Source organism: Vespula vulgaris, chromosome 11, assembly GCF_905475345.1.
Source record: "Vespula vulgaris chromosome 11, iyVesVulg1.1, whole genome shotgun sequence".
Taxonomy (NCBI): Eukaryota; Metazoa; Arthropoda; class Insecta; order Hymenoptera; family Vespidae; genus Vespula; species Vespula vulgaris.
Genome location: NC_066596.1, coordinates 4893184 through 4908995, shown reverse-complemented (window position 1 = coordinate 4908995; position 15812 = coordinate 4893184). Strand labels below are relative to the sequence as shown.

Genomic DNA, 15812 nt, shown 5'->3' with positions numbered 1-15812 from the left:
GAAGTATAATCATACCGTTACACGTAATTTCACGACGAACGAAGTATTCTCTTTCTTACTCCCTCGGAATCTCCGAGGCAAGTTTTCGCCGGATCGTCATAACTTTCGTCACGCGTTTTTGATTTCACCATTTTACTCCACCAAGAAGTTGTCCCCCAGCTGCGCTTTCTCGCGTCTCTTTGCTCACCCTTCTCTCTCTCTCTCTCCCCCTCCCTCTCTCTCTATTTCTCTTTCTTTTACTCTCACCCTTCTCTTTCTTCAAGCTTTTCTTACTCAACAGTATTTCTAGAATGGCTGCAATTAAGACGCCGGTAAGAGTGTCGCGCTAAGATACCGAAAGAAATAGTAGACCTTGCGAAAAATCAACGTAGGGAAGTAGAAAGAGTAGGAGAGTCCTTCCTTCCAAAACGAAAACTTTTGGAAAGTCTTGAATATATGAGAGGATGTAGTAACGTGCGTAATTGTCATTGAACCAATAAATTTTATTGCTTTATTATGAACTAATTATTTCGTAGATAAGAAATTGTTAACTTGATCTGGCATAATAATCCCAACGTTATCAATTTCTCTTTTTATTTCTCTCTTTCCTTCTCTGATAATGAACTATCAACGTCGTTCACATAAACGAGCGCAAATTTCTTACTCGCTTCTTATTTCAACACCTGACCAGATATCGTTTATCGTTTTCTACAAATATACATAACGTTAAACGATAGCAATTTATGGATAACGACTTTATTTCAGTAGAAACCCATGAATACTTGCGGATACCAGTTCCAACTCGATTTAACAAGCAATTCCGTAAAGAACTTGTACGAGTCCAGTGGAATTGAGAGCAATTATGCACTTAGCAATCGCTTCAAATGATACCAATGTGATTCTCATTTTCGATTTTGCATCTCCGAAGAGGGAAGTAGGAGTGGCGACTGTCGTTTCAGTAAAAGTTCGATCGCAACGTGCAATCAGGAGTCTCTTTTCAGCTTTTTAAGAAGAGACAAAAAACAAGAACGGTGAGAGCGAAAGGCTCTTTAAAAAGGTTGTATAGTCTCACTTTCAGCGATATAACGCGATAACGTTTATTGCTGAAGAGAAACGTTCGTTCAAACTTCTTTTGGAAGGAAACTAAACAGGATTCGTGAATAGCACATTGGTAGCTTTGTTTACATTTTAATAGCTATAAAATATGAAAATTGCTCTACGTACATTTTTTATTAACTGTTAGACGTTAAATAACTTTAAATACGTTAGAGCGTTTAATGGATCACCTAACAATCATTTAAATACTTGTGCATCCTGTGGATTATCTTTATTATGGAAAAAATATGATTGATCTTGATAAATCGATGAAAAATGAGAAAATTGTTTAAACGTTACAGAGTATTAAATGACGCCTAAGACTAGTCGTATACATCTTTCCTACAGATAATCAGGTTCACCAGGAATTAATAATCGAGCTATACATTCAACTGAGGCGAGAACGATAACGACTTCTTCTTCTTATCCTTTTCTTTCTTTCTCTCTTTCTTTCTGTTATCCTCTGGACCGGTCGTCGTTATAACTGGCGGGATCTCCTTTCACGAGATTTACAACCTGCGCGACCTGGAAGCATCTCTTTATCGATAACAAGTAGCTTCGACAGACTGGTTTTGCGTTCCCCAGACAACCATCGAGAAAAAAATCTCCTTTCTTTCTTTTTTTTTTTTTATAAAAAAAGCACAGTCTGTATTTCCTGTTATCATCGAAATTATCATAATAGTGGTAAATCAAGAGTGGTAAAATTAAAAAACAAAAATTGTAAAAGTTGGTATTAGTAATTCTTGTATAAGTACCTATATAACGTACAATTTATTTATTGATGAACTTGACTTAACATTATCAAAACTGAAGCCCGAATAACAGACAGGCTGCTAGCTAGCTGAGACAAGTGCAATTCTATTTATAACGAGTTTTCTCAGATCCGTGAGAAGAAGACGCAAACGAAAAGGAAGAAGAAGAACAATAAGAAGAAGGGAAGATATCGAGGTGTGTGGTCCCTCTAGAGCCAAAAAGGACGATCAGAGGTATCGCTTTTTACGTGGGACAGTCTCCTCCGTGTCATTCGAAAATTCATTCCCCCGTGTCGGATGAACGAACCGACGTGTAGGTCGAACGAATGAACGAACGAACGGACGTACGTACGTACGGACGGACGAATGGCATTAAATTGAGCGAAACACAGACTGAGAGAGAGAGAGAGAGATTCTCTCGAGCTAATTTTCCATTCGCAGATAATTCTGGATTTGGAAAGGGGAAAATGGCAACACATCTGACGTTACCCAGCTATCTCTCTAACGCGTACCTTGCATTATGCAAACCAACGACTCGTATAGAAATTGACAGCTAGAAAGACTTCTCTTCGATACCGACAATAAATCCACGAAGTCAATAAAAAATTTGAATTATCGGAACACGACGTTTTAAACGTTCAACTCTCGTGGCTGGATCGTCCATTATCGAACTTACTTCACCGTTGCCTCCAACCCAACTTCTGCACAAGCCAACGATTTTACCAATCTCTTTGGAATTAACCGAATTGCTACGTGGACAGAAATAAGTAATCGCGATTGAGTCGACAGTATGACATCGCAAGAGATAAGTAGAAATGCTAATTGCTACTGTTGAATATAAAAGACGAATCGATTCTCTGTATCCGTAAAATGACTGCATGCTTTATCGATTGAATGGATCACTTGGGAAAATCATTTTAATGAACAGTGAACAATACTGTCATCGGACATAATACAATTATTGGCTTTCTACATTTGAGGGGCAAATAATCCAAACTAGTAACACGTCGGAGAAAAAATAATTTTCTTCGAGAGATAACCGGATTTAGCTGAATTTATTTAAAATGCGAAGAAGTCTATGGGATATGATTAAAAATGTAAAAGATATTTTGTATCTTTGAAAATCGTTTAATCGAATTATGGAAGAGAATTTAAATCCAACGTTGGTAATGAAATCTGAAAACAGAAAGAGTCTCGTTTGGGTTTTTCGTATCCTGATCACGGACGTGGTTTGATCCCTTGCTTCCTTCCTTGTTCATGATCCTTCCAGCACCAATGATGCTCATTAATGCGGCCTGCTTCTTCTACAGGTATATACCTTCGGATATACAGGCAAATTCGCACGATTTTCGTGTACGTGTTGCATCGAATGGGGAATCCCTCGTTCTTAGTCGAGCGTTTAAACGGTCCACGCAATTAGGGAAGGCGCTTCACGCTTCATGTTTTATTCATGCCTCAGCCCTGCCAACCTTCTCTCCTTAGCTTTGCTTTCTCCTATCCTTCCCATTCCAAAAGATTATAACTGTGCCGGCAACGACACACTCCGACACCTACACCTCTTTCTCTCTTTCTCTCTATTTATCTCTCTCCTTTCCTTTTCCTCTAATTTTTTCTCCTACGAATCTTTACTCGATATAGGTTCGAAAACAGTTTCGTCAATAGTACGAGGAACAAGTAATCTCGAGTATTTCGATGGACATGAAAAGAGACTCGAAGAAGTTCAGTTTTAGTGTCTTCCACTTAGAAATCTCGATAACTAGGGTCTACCATTCGAAAATCCTTCGAGAGAATCCGTAAAGCCTAATTATCGTTGTTTCCGTTCGAAACGTCGGTCACTAACAAGCACTTAACTTATATCGTTTCTTATTTTGTTTTCTATCCCTTCCGTAAGTCCAATGAAATAGACAGAACTTAAACGATTGACTTTAGCTTACTAAGAAAGAAAATTTCATTGATCGTTAACGTGTAACCACAACTGACTAGATCTATTGATTTTAGGTTGAAAACGGAGAGCCTCGGTGGTGCTTGGTGTCCGAAGAATCAGATAACAAAGGAGGCGAAAGAGTGGTTGGAAATTGATCTTCACACTGTCCACCTTATCACTGCCACCGCTACTCAAGGTCGTTTTGGAAACGGACAAGGTGTCGAGTACTCAGAGGCTTATCTTCTGGAATACTGGCGACCACGATTGGGCAAATGGGTTCGTTACAGGGACATCAAAGGACAAGAGGTAAGTCTTTGTTATCATGGTATATACAAAATCTCTTTATCGTTGATTTATAGACGATTCAAGTTAGTACAGATAAGAACACATAACACACGGATGAATCTATTTGAAGCAAATGAAGGATCTGTCATGCATAAAACAGTTCCGAGAGACTGCACATTTCGTCATACGCTTGAAATAGCTGAAGATATCAATAAAGCACTTTAGAGAGCAACATCTTCGTCGATTGGTAACTGGTAACCTGATAGAGAGCACTCATTAGAACGTCTGATTATACGCTCTCGAGAAAGTAGAGTAGCCTCTTTGAAAAGCAGACGCAATTCGCATGGTGCAAGCTCAAAGCATCAGCTTCGTTCTGTAGCTTACTGGCCGATGAAGGAATCGAAGACCGAGTGGAGGGATTAATGTAAACGGCTTATCGCGAAACCGTAAGCTAATTTCGTACCGTTGGAAGCTGCCACTTTGTCGGTAGCCTGAACCCAGACGTACCTTAGAGATCGTCGAATCCGTTCAACGGTTAGCCAAAGCTATCTCGAAGCTTTAGAATGAGCTTTCGGGCTGAGTCCCCGATCGAAGAACGAGCCATTACGTTCGTTGGAACGTTAACCTCTCATCCATCTAAATCGATTTTTCTAAAGCTCATCTTATTTTAAGTTTTCCTGAGTTTTCTCATGTTTAATCAATTCCATCGAAAAACACAGTATTTCATTGGAATCGTTGCAGCTGCGATCAAAAAAATATTCGTCATTGGCAATCGTCAACTCACTCTTTTATCACGAATATTCGAACCTTTGTCTAACACGGTTATAAAAAATTTTTCGATTAAATCGTATGCAAACATTGAAACTATTCAATCTTTATCACATATTTTTCATTCCCAGAGACATTGAAAATCCAACTAGATTCAATCGGTTCTGTTATTTACCGTAGTACCAGGACCTGTATCGATATAAATTTGTTCTCAGAGCGTTATAATTCCAATCCCTTCGGTGAATAGTATATTCTAATTCTAGGCTAAACAGGAGATTTACTTACTAATCAAGTTTTTAATCATTCACGTAGAACGTAAAATATTCACGAAGATAAAATTACTCTTACCATTAGGACACTTTAAGGTTTCAACTCATTGGTAACTCCCCTTAGGCACCATTTCACGCGTTACACATCCATTATTAATAAGCAACGATCGTTCTCTCATCTCTGTCTCTACCCTCATATCTTTTTCTTTCTCTTTCTCTTTCTCTTTCTTTCATGTCTCAAAATACAAAAAGAAGAAAAGATGTAGAGGTTCGCGAAGATCCGAAAAAGTTTAGCCGTTAGGCAAATTGGCTGACCAATCAATGCCCGTCCTCTGTCCAGTTAGGATCTCTTATTAATATTGATGAACCAATTGCGTTGGCGCTAATGTGCCAAGGGCTTTATCTCTATCTCTCTACCTCTCTCTTTACCTCTCCCCCCCCCCATCTCTCTCTCTCTCTGTCTGCGTTTCCCATCTTTCCAAGGACGATTCGAACGAGCGATTGGATTCATGATTATTCACTGCTTTCTGATTATTGATCGTCTTACGATCTTGAGCTCACATATCGATGTTTCACGGACACATCTTTAGTCTTCCGATAAAAATAAATATTAAAAGATACCTACCAACTAAAAGAAAATCATTGTATATCCTTCTCGAATAAAGAAAAAACAATACTCGGTGAAGCAAATCAAAGTCCATCTACGAAAACGATTTGATTTCTTTATTCTTATCTGTGGTCGATTCAGTGAGAATTTACTAATACGTGAAATGTTTTAATTAAAAAGCTCTAATTAAAGGAGGAAAAAAAGGGATGGAGATTCTTCCTTCTTCATATCTTTTCTATTTCTTTTGTCAATCTTGTTCATTTGTTTTCTCTTTGTTCTCTCTTATAGGTGGTGAACTTAAGTTACGGGCAAGCGTTTCTCCTTTGATCGTTGGTATCCCAAATTGCACGTCTTCCATCCTTTTCTTTTCTTTTGAAAAACAAAGAGTGAAGAGAAAAAAAAATGTAATAGTAATAATTATAAAAGTAATAATAATCATCATGATCATCAACGAAAGAAGGGGTCTAGCGAGAGCTTCAAAAGACCGACAGAAGTAATTAAGGCTCGTGAGTCGGTCGCCTTTCAACCCCCCACCCTAAACACGAGTCGCCTTAATAATAAATAGTCGCGTCAAACAGAGCGACCTGGGCTCTCATTAGCTGCTTATATGTACAAGCACACGCATATACACACGAACAGACAGTCGCCGTACGGCTCTCTTCGTAGCTCTCCATCGACGAGCCCGAGATTAAATAGCTTTTCCCGGAATCTCTCGCGACGTAAATTTACCGTAACTGCAGCCTCACAGTCGTTGCAGTTGCACGATGCAGTTTCTGGTTAACGTCAGGGCAAAGCGTAGAAAACGACGCTTTTCCAAGTTTTCTGGCCTTTTTTATTCTCTCTTTCTCTGGTCGATCTCATCGTTATTTTTTCTTCTTCTTTTTTCTTTCGCTATTTTCTTTTTTGATATCGAGCTTCCGGTCCGCCTGGGATATTTGCACGTACGCCGCGTTCCTAGACGAAGAGCTTTCATGACGGAACTCCGATAACAAATATTGCGCTGTGAAGCCGAGCGGAAAGATCGTCCTACGCGTTTTACACGCTCGTTGGCTCCTCCTCGTGCAGGCAGGTGGAAGGGGAGAACTCGATGGAAACGTTTGCCGGATGGATGGACCCAGAGTTTACCTCATTCCATGTCTTCTCCGAACGTGTACCATTTAACGCGGAAAATTGTGAGTTATCGGACTAATGGCAAAACGTTCAAGGCTGATATACTTCTTTTTACATTATTTTTTTTCTTTCCTTTTGTTTTATTTCTCTTTTCATCGATATGTTCGTACAGAGTAATAAGCAATTTTATTTATTTTATTATACGATTGAAATTGTCTATTGGCATTTCTCTTCATTCGCAATATTTTATTCTGTCGGTCTTTCGTTACTATTTTTACGGACAACAAAATGGTCAGAGTATTATTTAAATGATTACTTCCACGAGGAACTTCTTAATCACAAAAACTACATTTAAATAAAACTACATGGAAATGTACGGTATGAGAAAAGTGAGGAATATTTTTCTGCGAGCAGAGATTCATTCGGTAAAGTAAGCGACTCTCAAAGTAGAGCGGAATTTTCAGTTTAGTTGGAAAGGTTTAAAAAATCGTAAGGGATGAAATAAAAGGCTTTCATAAATAGTGTATGGTTTGAAGAGTCCTACGAAGCTGAAAAAGAAAATAATATCATTGTAATAATGAACAAAAATAAATAAATAAAAAGAAGAAATGAAAATTTGGCAAACTCCCAGTATCTTTGTTAACGTCCTTTGAAAGCCCAAACAAGAAGCTTTAGAATGACGTTTCTAAAAAAGAAGAATTTCGAAATCGTTCTACTTTCTGTTTCACTGCAGAGCGCGATACTTTTTAACGAGCGCTATTTTACTGAGATCCCGAATTATTCCGCGTCTTTTCTTTTTTTTTCCTTCTCTCTTCCTCGTGTTAATTTACGATGCTTGGCATGCGCACGTTCATTCGTTAAGACATTATTACTAGGCAAGAATTCAGATAATAATAATAATAACAACAACAATAATAATAAAATAAAGCTTAAGAGAATTTTCAATAGTTTAGAGAAAATGTATACCCATAGAATAAACATTTTCGTGTTAAATGTAATTAGCGAGAGAAATGTCGTGAAAATGCATCAGTAGTTGTAATAATTGTTAGTTCTGAATTGACATTCGTATACCCATGTGTGCGTTAATGCGTGACGAGCACGTTCCTACGTTGTACCTAATTTTCGACGAACGCGAGAGATAATCTTTTTCATGGTACGATACTTTCGAAATGGTTGTTAAACACGCGGTACGATCGGTCATGTTGATCTTTGTTGTCAGATAGAATCGTCCCACGCTTGTGTCGCATCTTGAAACGAGCTCTACTCACGCTCAACGTTGAAGAAATTCTTTATATGTATGTATAATACTTGTGTCTATGTAGAAATATCGACTAACTTGTTATACGATAAATCGTCAAGCGATTGAGTCCAATTACGTCGTTAACAATGATAACAAGGCGATTGATTCGAACACCTAACGAGAATCGCTAAATTCGTTTTTTTACATACCTAGATATACATTTTGATTCGGTTGAACATATTTCATAATCATTTCCTTAAAATCAATTATTTTTAAATTGAATTTTTTTATTTTTAAATCAATTATTTCAAAGATTTTAGAAAAAAGTTTTACGAAGAGAAATCCCTTCCTTTATTTTAAAACAATCTAATTTGTTGCGATATCGCCCTACTACTTCCTTCCGCTTTCCTTTTTACGTTCAGCTAAGCCTTATTCGATTCTCATTCCATATTTCCTCCCCCATGTTGGAGATACGCGTGTGGTGATTTACGTAGAAGCAAGCCAAGGCGATATGGATGAGGACGACGGTCCGATGCTCGTGGCTCGCGTGTTACCGTTTCTCGCATGCGTTCGTCTCTCATCGTGCACGAGTGAATGCGTGAGCGTAAGCACACATAAATACACAGCATCAAAACACATACGCACGCACGCACGCACCTTCGTCCCTCCCATTTTGCCACCCTTCGTAATTATCGGATTTCCACCATGGCATTCTCTGCGGCTACGAAGAAGATATGGAGGATAATGTGCGTGCGTCTCTGCGTATGTTTGTGTATATGTGCCTTGAAAGAGGGAAAGCAGTTTCTTCGCGTGACGGGATAATGGCGATCGAACCTACTTGCTTGTACCATCAGTTTTTCTTTTTTCCATTTTTTTATCTTTCTTTTTTTTATAAATTTCTTTTTTTTTCCTTCTAGAAATCACCTTGACACCTATACCATTATATGCTTTTTCTTTCGTTTATTCGTTCTTTTTATTACGTTTATTTTATTTTGTGTTCAAAGATTCTTCTTAAAAAAAAAAAAACATTTCAAAAATTCCATTCTAATCCTTTTAAATTTCCACCAACAAAATCTTAAACACGCCATTCAATGAAAGATCGTATTATGGTTGACTTGATCGCAACTATGAGAACTACTCGAACGACTATTGTAGGATAAATATACGATTTTAAAAACGCTCGTCGTTGAGAAATTTTGTGAGCTAGGTATTCGTAGTGCATTACTCGTTCATGTCGATGCGAAGTTGAGTGGCTGTAACTTAAGCTCGTGACCCTTTTTACCTATCGAAGAAGCGCATAAAGCGAATTTATTACATCGAGCGTTATATACACAAACAGTCAAATATTTTCCTCTATTTTTTCCAATACATCGACACAGTTGGATATATTTCCTATCGTCGAAAAATTTATGTTTGTGATACTATTAATTTATCGGAGCATTTTTATGACACTTGTTCCTATATACCATCTGTACAAATCTGAGAAGATAGTTTATTATCCTACAACAGAAATGTTTAAAGTATCTTAGATTTTCTTAACTCTTTTCAAGTTTCTGCGTTAAGTATTCGGACAAGTGTGAGAAGAATCGTCCTTTATTCTTTTTTTTACTTTCATTCATGCGCATAGGTCTCCTTCAGACGACAACTTCTATCGAAATATGAACTTAAACTTTTTCTTTCTCTTTCTCTTTCTCCTTCTCGAGAACGTGTTCGCAATATAATTTTACGAGCCCCGTCGGGCATAGCGAGTGCATAAAAGTCGACAGATGTCTTATCTCACGCTCGCGACTCGAGAGAGGAGATAGAAAGAATGAAAGAAAGAAAGAAAGAAGGAAAGAAAGAACGAAAGAACGAAAGGGGAAAAGAGGAAGCTTGTAAAATGACTTCTTTTCGCGTCCTTGTACATCGTTTTTACTTTTCACACCTCTCCTAAGAAACGTATTCCTCCTGCCCTTTTGCAGTTTCAGTTTCATCCTTAACTCGTCCCTTTTTACCCCATTCAGGGGATAGCCAGAAACCTTACGCTTCGTACGTGCTCACAATATACATTCGTAAACGCTCTAGTGACTTGCCAATTGTATAAAAAGAACATTTTTTGTTGCCTACATAGAAAACCATAGTACTAACATTGATATCATTTATCGAAAAATTATAATTCATATATTTTTTATTTATTTGAAATATATCCTTTTGCGATATTTATCCTATATAGAATTAACTCGATGAATTTAAATTAGAATTAATTAGAGCGAATTACCTCGTGAATTCATTACGCTTATTAATTTATGTCTATCGTTACTGAACTTTGAGAATAGCTGTCATAAACAAAAGAATTTCAAGGATATTACGTTCCTTGCGAAAGTATAAGCAAGAACGTAGCGAACATTAGAAATTATTGTCGTTTCTACGAAACAATAACGGCTCTAAACACGAAAGGAGGAACCTTGTGGCCAACGACTTCGACGACGACTTCGTAGCTGCGAAAGGTCGATAACGTCGACGATCGCCTCCGTGTCTAACGTTTGACCCCCAAGTACGAGCACGCACCAGTCGTATCGACTTTCCCCCTCACATTGCACGCACGTCTTGTTTTTCCTCTTGCAGAAGTGAAATCGATGTAGCTGGCAAATTGCGTTGGAAGGGCGTATGCGCTCACTAATAACTATTTCGTATCTACTAGGTTTTGCCTCCAGTATTTCCAACTTCATAAGTAAAAGCCACACACATTTCGAAGAATACTTCTTTAATTTGCCCCTTAAAAAAAAGGCGTGTATATATTTTTCTTGAAAAAAGGGAAAAAAGAAATTGACAGATCGAAATCAAAAGTTTCTCATTGACATTCGTGAAAATTTCTGTTCGTTAACGAACACAAAAGAGAAACTCAGCATATAGGTTGCATGTTTTTTTAAATATGCACCAGCAGTTTCGACGAATCCAGTTAGTAATGCAAGAACGAACGTGATACGAATCTCAATGCAACACGAATTTAAAATATTTGCAATGGATACGAGTGTGTGACCAATGAGAATCAATCGGTATGCATTTCTCTATCAAAATATCGTGTTTCATCGATCAGGTTTAAAAGAATCGTAAATCGTTCGAATAGAAAGAATTTTTGGGACAAACTGGTACAACGTTCTATGACTACGTAATGAAGAAATAACGTGCATATTCATCGTGCACGTTGCACCGCATTATTGCTCCTTGACAACGTATGATACCGACAGCAGAAACGAGGGGAAGAAAGATATTGCGATCTCGCACGCTAAGTACTGCAGGCGTGGCTCCAGGTTGCACCGACTAGCGCATATGCGATCTCCGTACAACGAACTTAAGCCAGACTTTAGAAAAGTTATCCCCTGATATAGCGAAAAATCGTAAAAATGAAAATTATATAATCATACAATAACTCGTAAACTATGAATAAAATCAGCCACGACAAAGATACTTCAAAAAAACTTCTACTGTATACGTTTCAACCCTAAAAGTCGACTTATTAAATGAATTTCGTTAAAAATTTTGGACATCGAACTGAATTCTGATCTATCGAAAGATTAGGAATAAAATTTCAAAGGGATAAATTTTGCATCAAAATTGTATCCCTTTACCATCTAAAATACTATTGTGAAAACAAGTACTATATATTCAAGGATTGCAAAGAAAGCTAAAGGATCTTTCTTGAAATATATACATGTATCCAGCAGTGAACCGATATTGGCGATACCAAAACTGAAGTCGATGGTGCATGCCCGTACCTTCAAAGACGAAAATAACAAAAAAGGAAGAAGGTCGAGGTAGTAGCAAGGAGGGTGATAAAGGTGTCCGAAGGCGAGAAACGTGTGCCGGGCAACGAAACGTGCACAGAATGTGTCGTGTCTGCCACAAAATACTTTGTCACGCGACCGTGTTATACGCTGTGTTCTCTACGCAAGAAACTATCAAGCTTACACGGACACACATTGAACACGTATACCAAGTAAACGCTCTTACTATATACATATTCTGTAGCTTGCTATCTGCTCACCATGGGCAACGCCACTTCGCGTGATCTCTCGGGACACCATATACACGTACACACGTACACTCTAGTACATACTCGGTCATTCCGCCTGTCTTTATACCCTACACTCTTCCATCTCCTTCCCTGTGTCGCTCAACGTCAGATAAACTGCTTATTTTATTCATAAACTTACAAAAATCAATATTATAGTCCTCGCACTTTCCTCGTTCTTTGCATTACTGAAAGTATAGGAAATAAATAAAAGTTTAGTATAGGTTTACTGGAAATAAATAATGATTAATAGATATCAGTAGAAGGAACATGATTAGTAATTTCCGTTTACTTTTTTAAAAGATTTTAGATATTATTCGATATGATACAAGTATCAAGATATATTTATTTATTAAACGCTTGGAGTACTCTTACTTACTATCTCTTCCACGTAGTTGTACCTAACGTCTTGGAATGTAGGTTGAAATTAGTCCTTAATCCCAACCGATGAAATGGAATGCGAAATTCGTCCTTATGACAAGATATCCAGGAGAAGACAGCGGTATTCCATGTACCGACTAATCACGATCTACTATGTGGCCTATATAAACATAGCTATGTTGCGTTTAATTACGACTAACCAATAAGCTATGCATCATTCTCGATTGATCATTGATGTAATTTCTGTTGAATGTAATCTTTGGATTCCCTCTTTTATTGTCATATGATAAGAAAATTAAAATCGAATTTTTTGGAGACAATTAAAGCCAAGAATAGTCTGGTATAATTGGGCTAATGAGACTCAGCAAGTTTACTCCGCAGAATTCAAATGCCGGTGCGGAAACCGAAATTATCATGGTCTTTAGCTGACGTCTCCTTTCTCTCTCTCTGCCTGCAGGTAATACCAGGCAACACGAACACGTATTTGGAGTCCAAGCATGAACTGGAGCCACCTCTGTGGGCTAGCAAGATCCGTTTTCTGCCCTTCAGCCGTCACACGCGGACAGTTTGCATGCGGGTCGAGCTCTACGGGTGTTACTGGAGCGGTAAGCTGTTTGCACTTGCCAATTTTCGTGAAACTTCTCGGTCCTCTTGGTATGCCAGCTTGGAACGTTCTATTAGCGGGGAAAAGCTGTGCATCGCATAAACACGTGCCCATTTTACTACTGGATCGGATCCTTCGTAGATTGTAGTTCGTCCACGTACGAGTTGATCCTGTAATATTGATATTAGCATGATTTTCTTCAAAGTTAAAGATCCTTGAAATGTAATCCAATTTAATCATTTCAGAGATAACTTGATAAAAAATATTGTTTTTGATCGTCAGATGGTGTGGTTTCCTATTCGATGCCTCAGGGTGACAAGAGAGGTAACGAATGGGAATTCTTCGACGCCACTTACGATGGCCATTGGGACGACGAACTTCGTCGTGGACTGGGCCAACTAACTGACGGTAAAACTGGCCCAGATGATTTCAAGATGGGATATTACGACGATCGAGGACAGGGTTGGGTTGGCTGGAGAAACGATACACGAAGTGATCAACCGATTGAGATTAAATTTGAGTTCGACGTAGTCAGAGAATTCTCGGCAATTCATATTTACTGCAACAACCAGTTCACCAGAGACGTTCAGGTTAGTGGATCGGAATTTTTGAAATGTTTGTTCAACCATGTTTGAAACAACGAATGTTATTCAATTCACAGTTCACTTTCAGAAAACGCTAACACTTGACCTGGATTATGTTTGCGTCGTAAATATGATTATAGGAAAAATGTTTCGCTCGATTTTCTCGTGTCTTGAATACAAGTGAACGAAACGTTCGGTCATATATTTTAACCGAAAAATATAGAGAAACCCCGAGAACCTTCTGTCGATAAAATATACTAGACGTAAAGTCGTTGACCTCACGAAAGAATCGTTTACCTTCGCTTTAGCAATGTTGTTCCTTTAGCCCTCGAAAGGAATGTGAAGACAGTGTCGATCAACAGGCTTACCCTTGGTATTTCTCTGAGTTTTCTTTCCACCTTTTACCACCACGTCTTGGCGTTTTGCGAACCAGCTGCTTGCTGTCGCTTGATTGAATATTCCACACGACGCTTTATCGAATACGTGTCCATGGAATACAAACTTATGTGGACGTAGCATTGATACGAGATGCTTTCATTTGTATCATTCCACTATTATTATCATCTACGATTTTATTCAAGTATACTGAACATGTGAGACGAGACACTGATTAATTTCATAGTCTTTTTCTATTGTTTAAGAAGCGCTCGGATATCTCTTCCCTAAGTTTAGTTCGGAAAACTTTGGAAATGTTCAACATGTATAGCCCAACTTTAAGTTTACTTGTGGAAAGTTAAGTTAAAACTAAAGATGAAGAATAGCAAAGAGTACTGAACAAAATATAGGGTACTTTTTTACATGCGCAGCATTATAGAAAATACATTAATGTTTTGATCGAAGTACACCGTCCTAATATAATATGATGCATTATATATGTGTAACCGTGTATTTATATAGATATATTCTTGTTGGTGTATATCTAGACGCGTTCACGTTACGTACCATTTGCGCGTTACGCGCGTATTTCACTAGGCTCGCAATAAATCCGCTTTGAACGCGCTCGCGTGCGCGCACTTTCCGCCTCTCTCTCTATAGTGCATTTAAATGTTTGACGGCGCGTGCGATGAAATATGCATGGGAGATTATTGAACGTTGCCAGAAATGGAAAGCCCCGACTTTTGATCAAAACAGAATCGTTCTCGGCGAATGGTTCTTGTCGATTTAAAAATTCGTCCTGCCGGGATTGTTGTAGGGAAGGTGCCGAGGGGAGTTAGTCAAAAAAGAGGGATAGAAAGTGTCGTTGATCGAACCAATCTTTTCCGGAATTTAGGGAAATGGAAAATGCATTATATGGATGCTTGCGAACTGAGCTGGGAAGTAAAATTGTTTAAATTTCATTTGATAGTATTTTTAGTATTTTTTAACTTTTTTCATTACACAGATAAAAATATCGTATGGGTAGACCCATACGAACGATTATAAAGTTGTGCGGATTACGTGCTGATTATCAAAATGATCTTCAGCAAATGACAGGTCACGTTTAACGCATCGTACGTTTAATTGTCAATTCGAAGACATTCGGCGACGTGTTCTTGACATTTCGATGCCACCTTAGCCCCTCATGGTGTTATTTCGCCTAATCTCACCCACTTTCGACGAGATCGATATTCTTGCGACACTTTCCAAGGCGTTACGCGCAGGATCTCTTCCGCTTCTTGTCAAAGTGCATAAATTAACGCGATTGCATTTTCCGTCGTTTGCCATGACGCCTTCTAACGTTCGCCTCTGTTGTTTTTTTATTTACGAATGCTCTTTCGACCCTGTGCCAGTTGATCCTTCAAGTGTACTCGGTACATTATCAAAATTTAACCTAACACATAAACTTTTATAACCGACTAATGGAACGAGAAAGGAAAAATTCTCTTATTCTTCTTTATCAACAAAAGTAGAGAATATGTTTCTTTAAAGAATTTCGTGAGAGGTCTTTAGAACCTTGCATGTCTGACGACTTGCCGATGCTCCTTTGGATTGGAGAACTTTGAACAAAAAATAAGATAGCAAATGTATTTTTTAACGTGATAAAATATTACAAGATTTTCTTCTTTTTTCTTTTTTTTCTTTCAACCGAATGGATGTTCTACGTTGCGCCTTCATGATAGTCATAAATATTAAATGAACATTCTTTTAACGACTTCTTCAATATGTTCCATTCTCATCGTTACT

General features: G+C 38.1%; 1 protein-coding gene across 1 annotated transcript in view; it reads left to right on the top strand.

Moving 5' to 3' along the window:
* Positions 1-15812, top strand: part of LOC127067495 (discoidin domain-containing receptor tyrosine kinase B-like) — a 93371-nt gene that overhangs the window by 52991 nt on the left and 24568 nt on the right. Inside the window, exons 5-7 of the mRNA XM_051002486.1 lie at positions 3825-4056; positions 12919-13066; positions 13348-13655. Of these exons, the coding sequence (XP_050858443.1) occupies positions 3825-4056; positions 12919-13066; positions 13348-13655 (688 nt within the window). The remainder of the gene's footprint in view (positions 1-3824; positions 4057-12918; positions 13067-13347; positions 13656-15812) is intronic.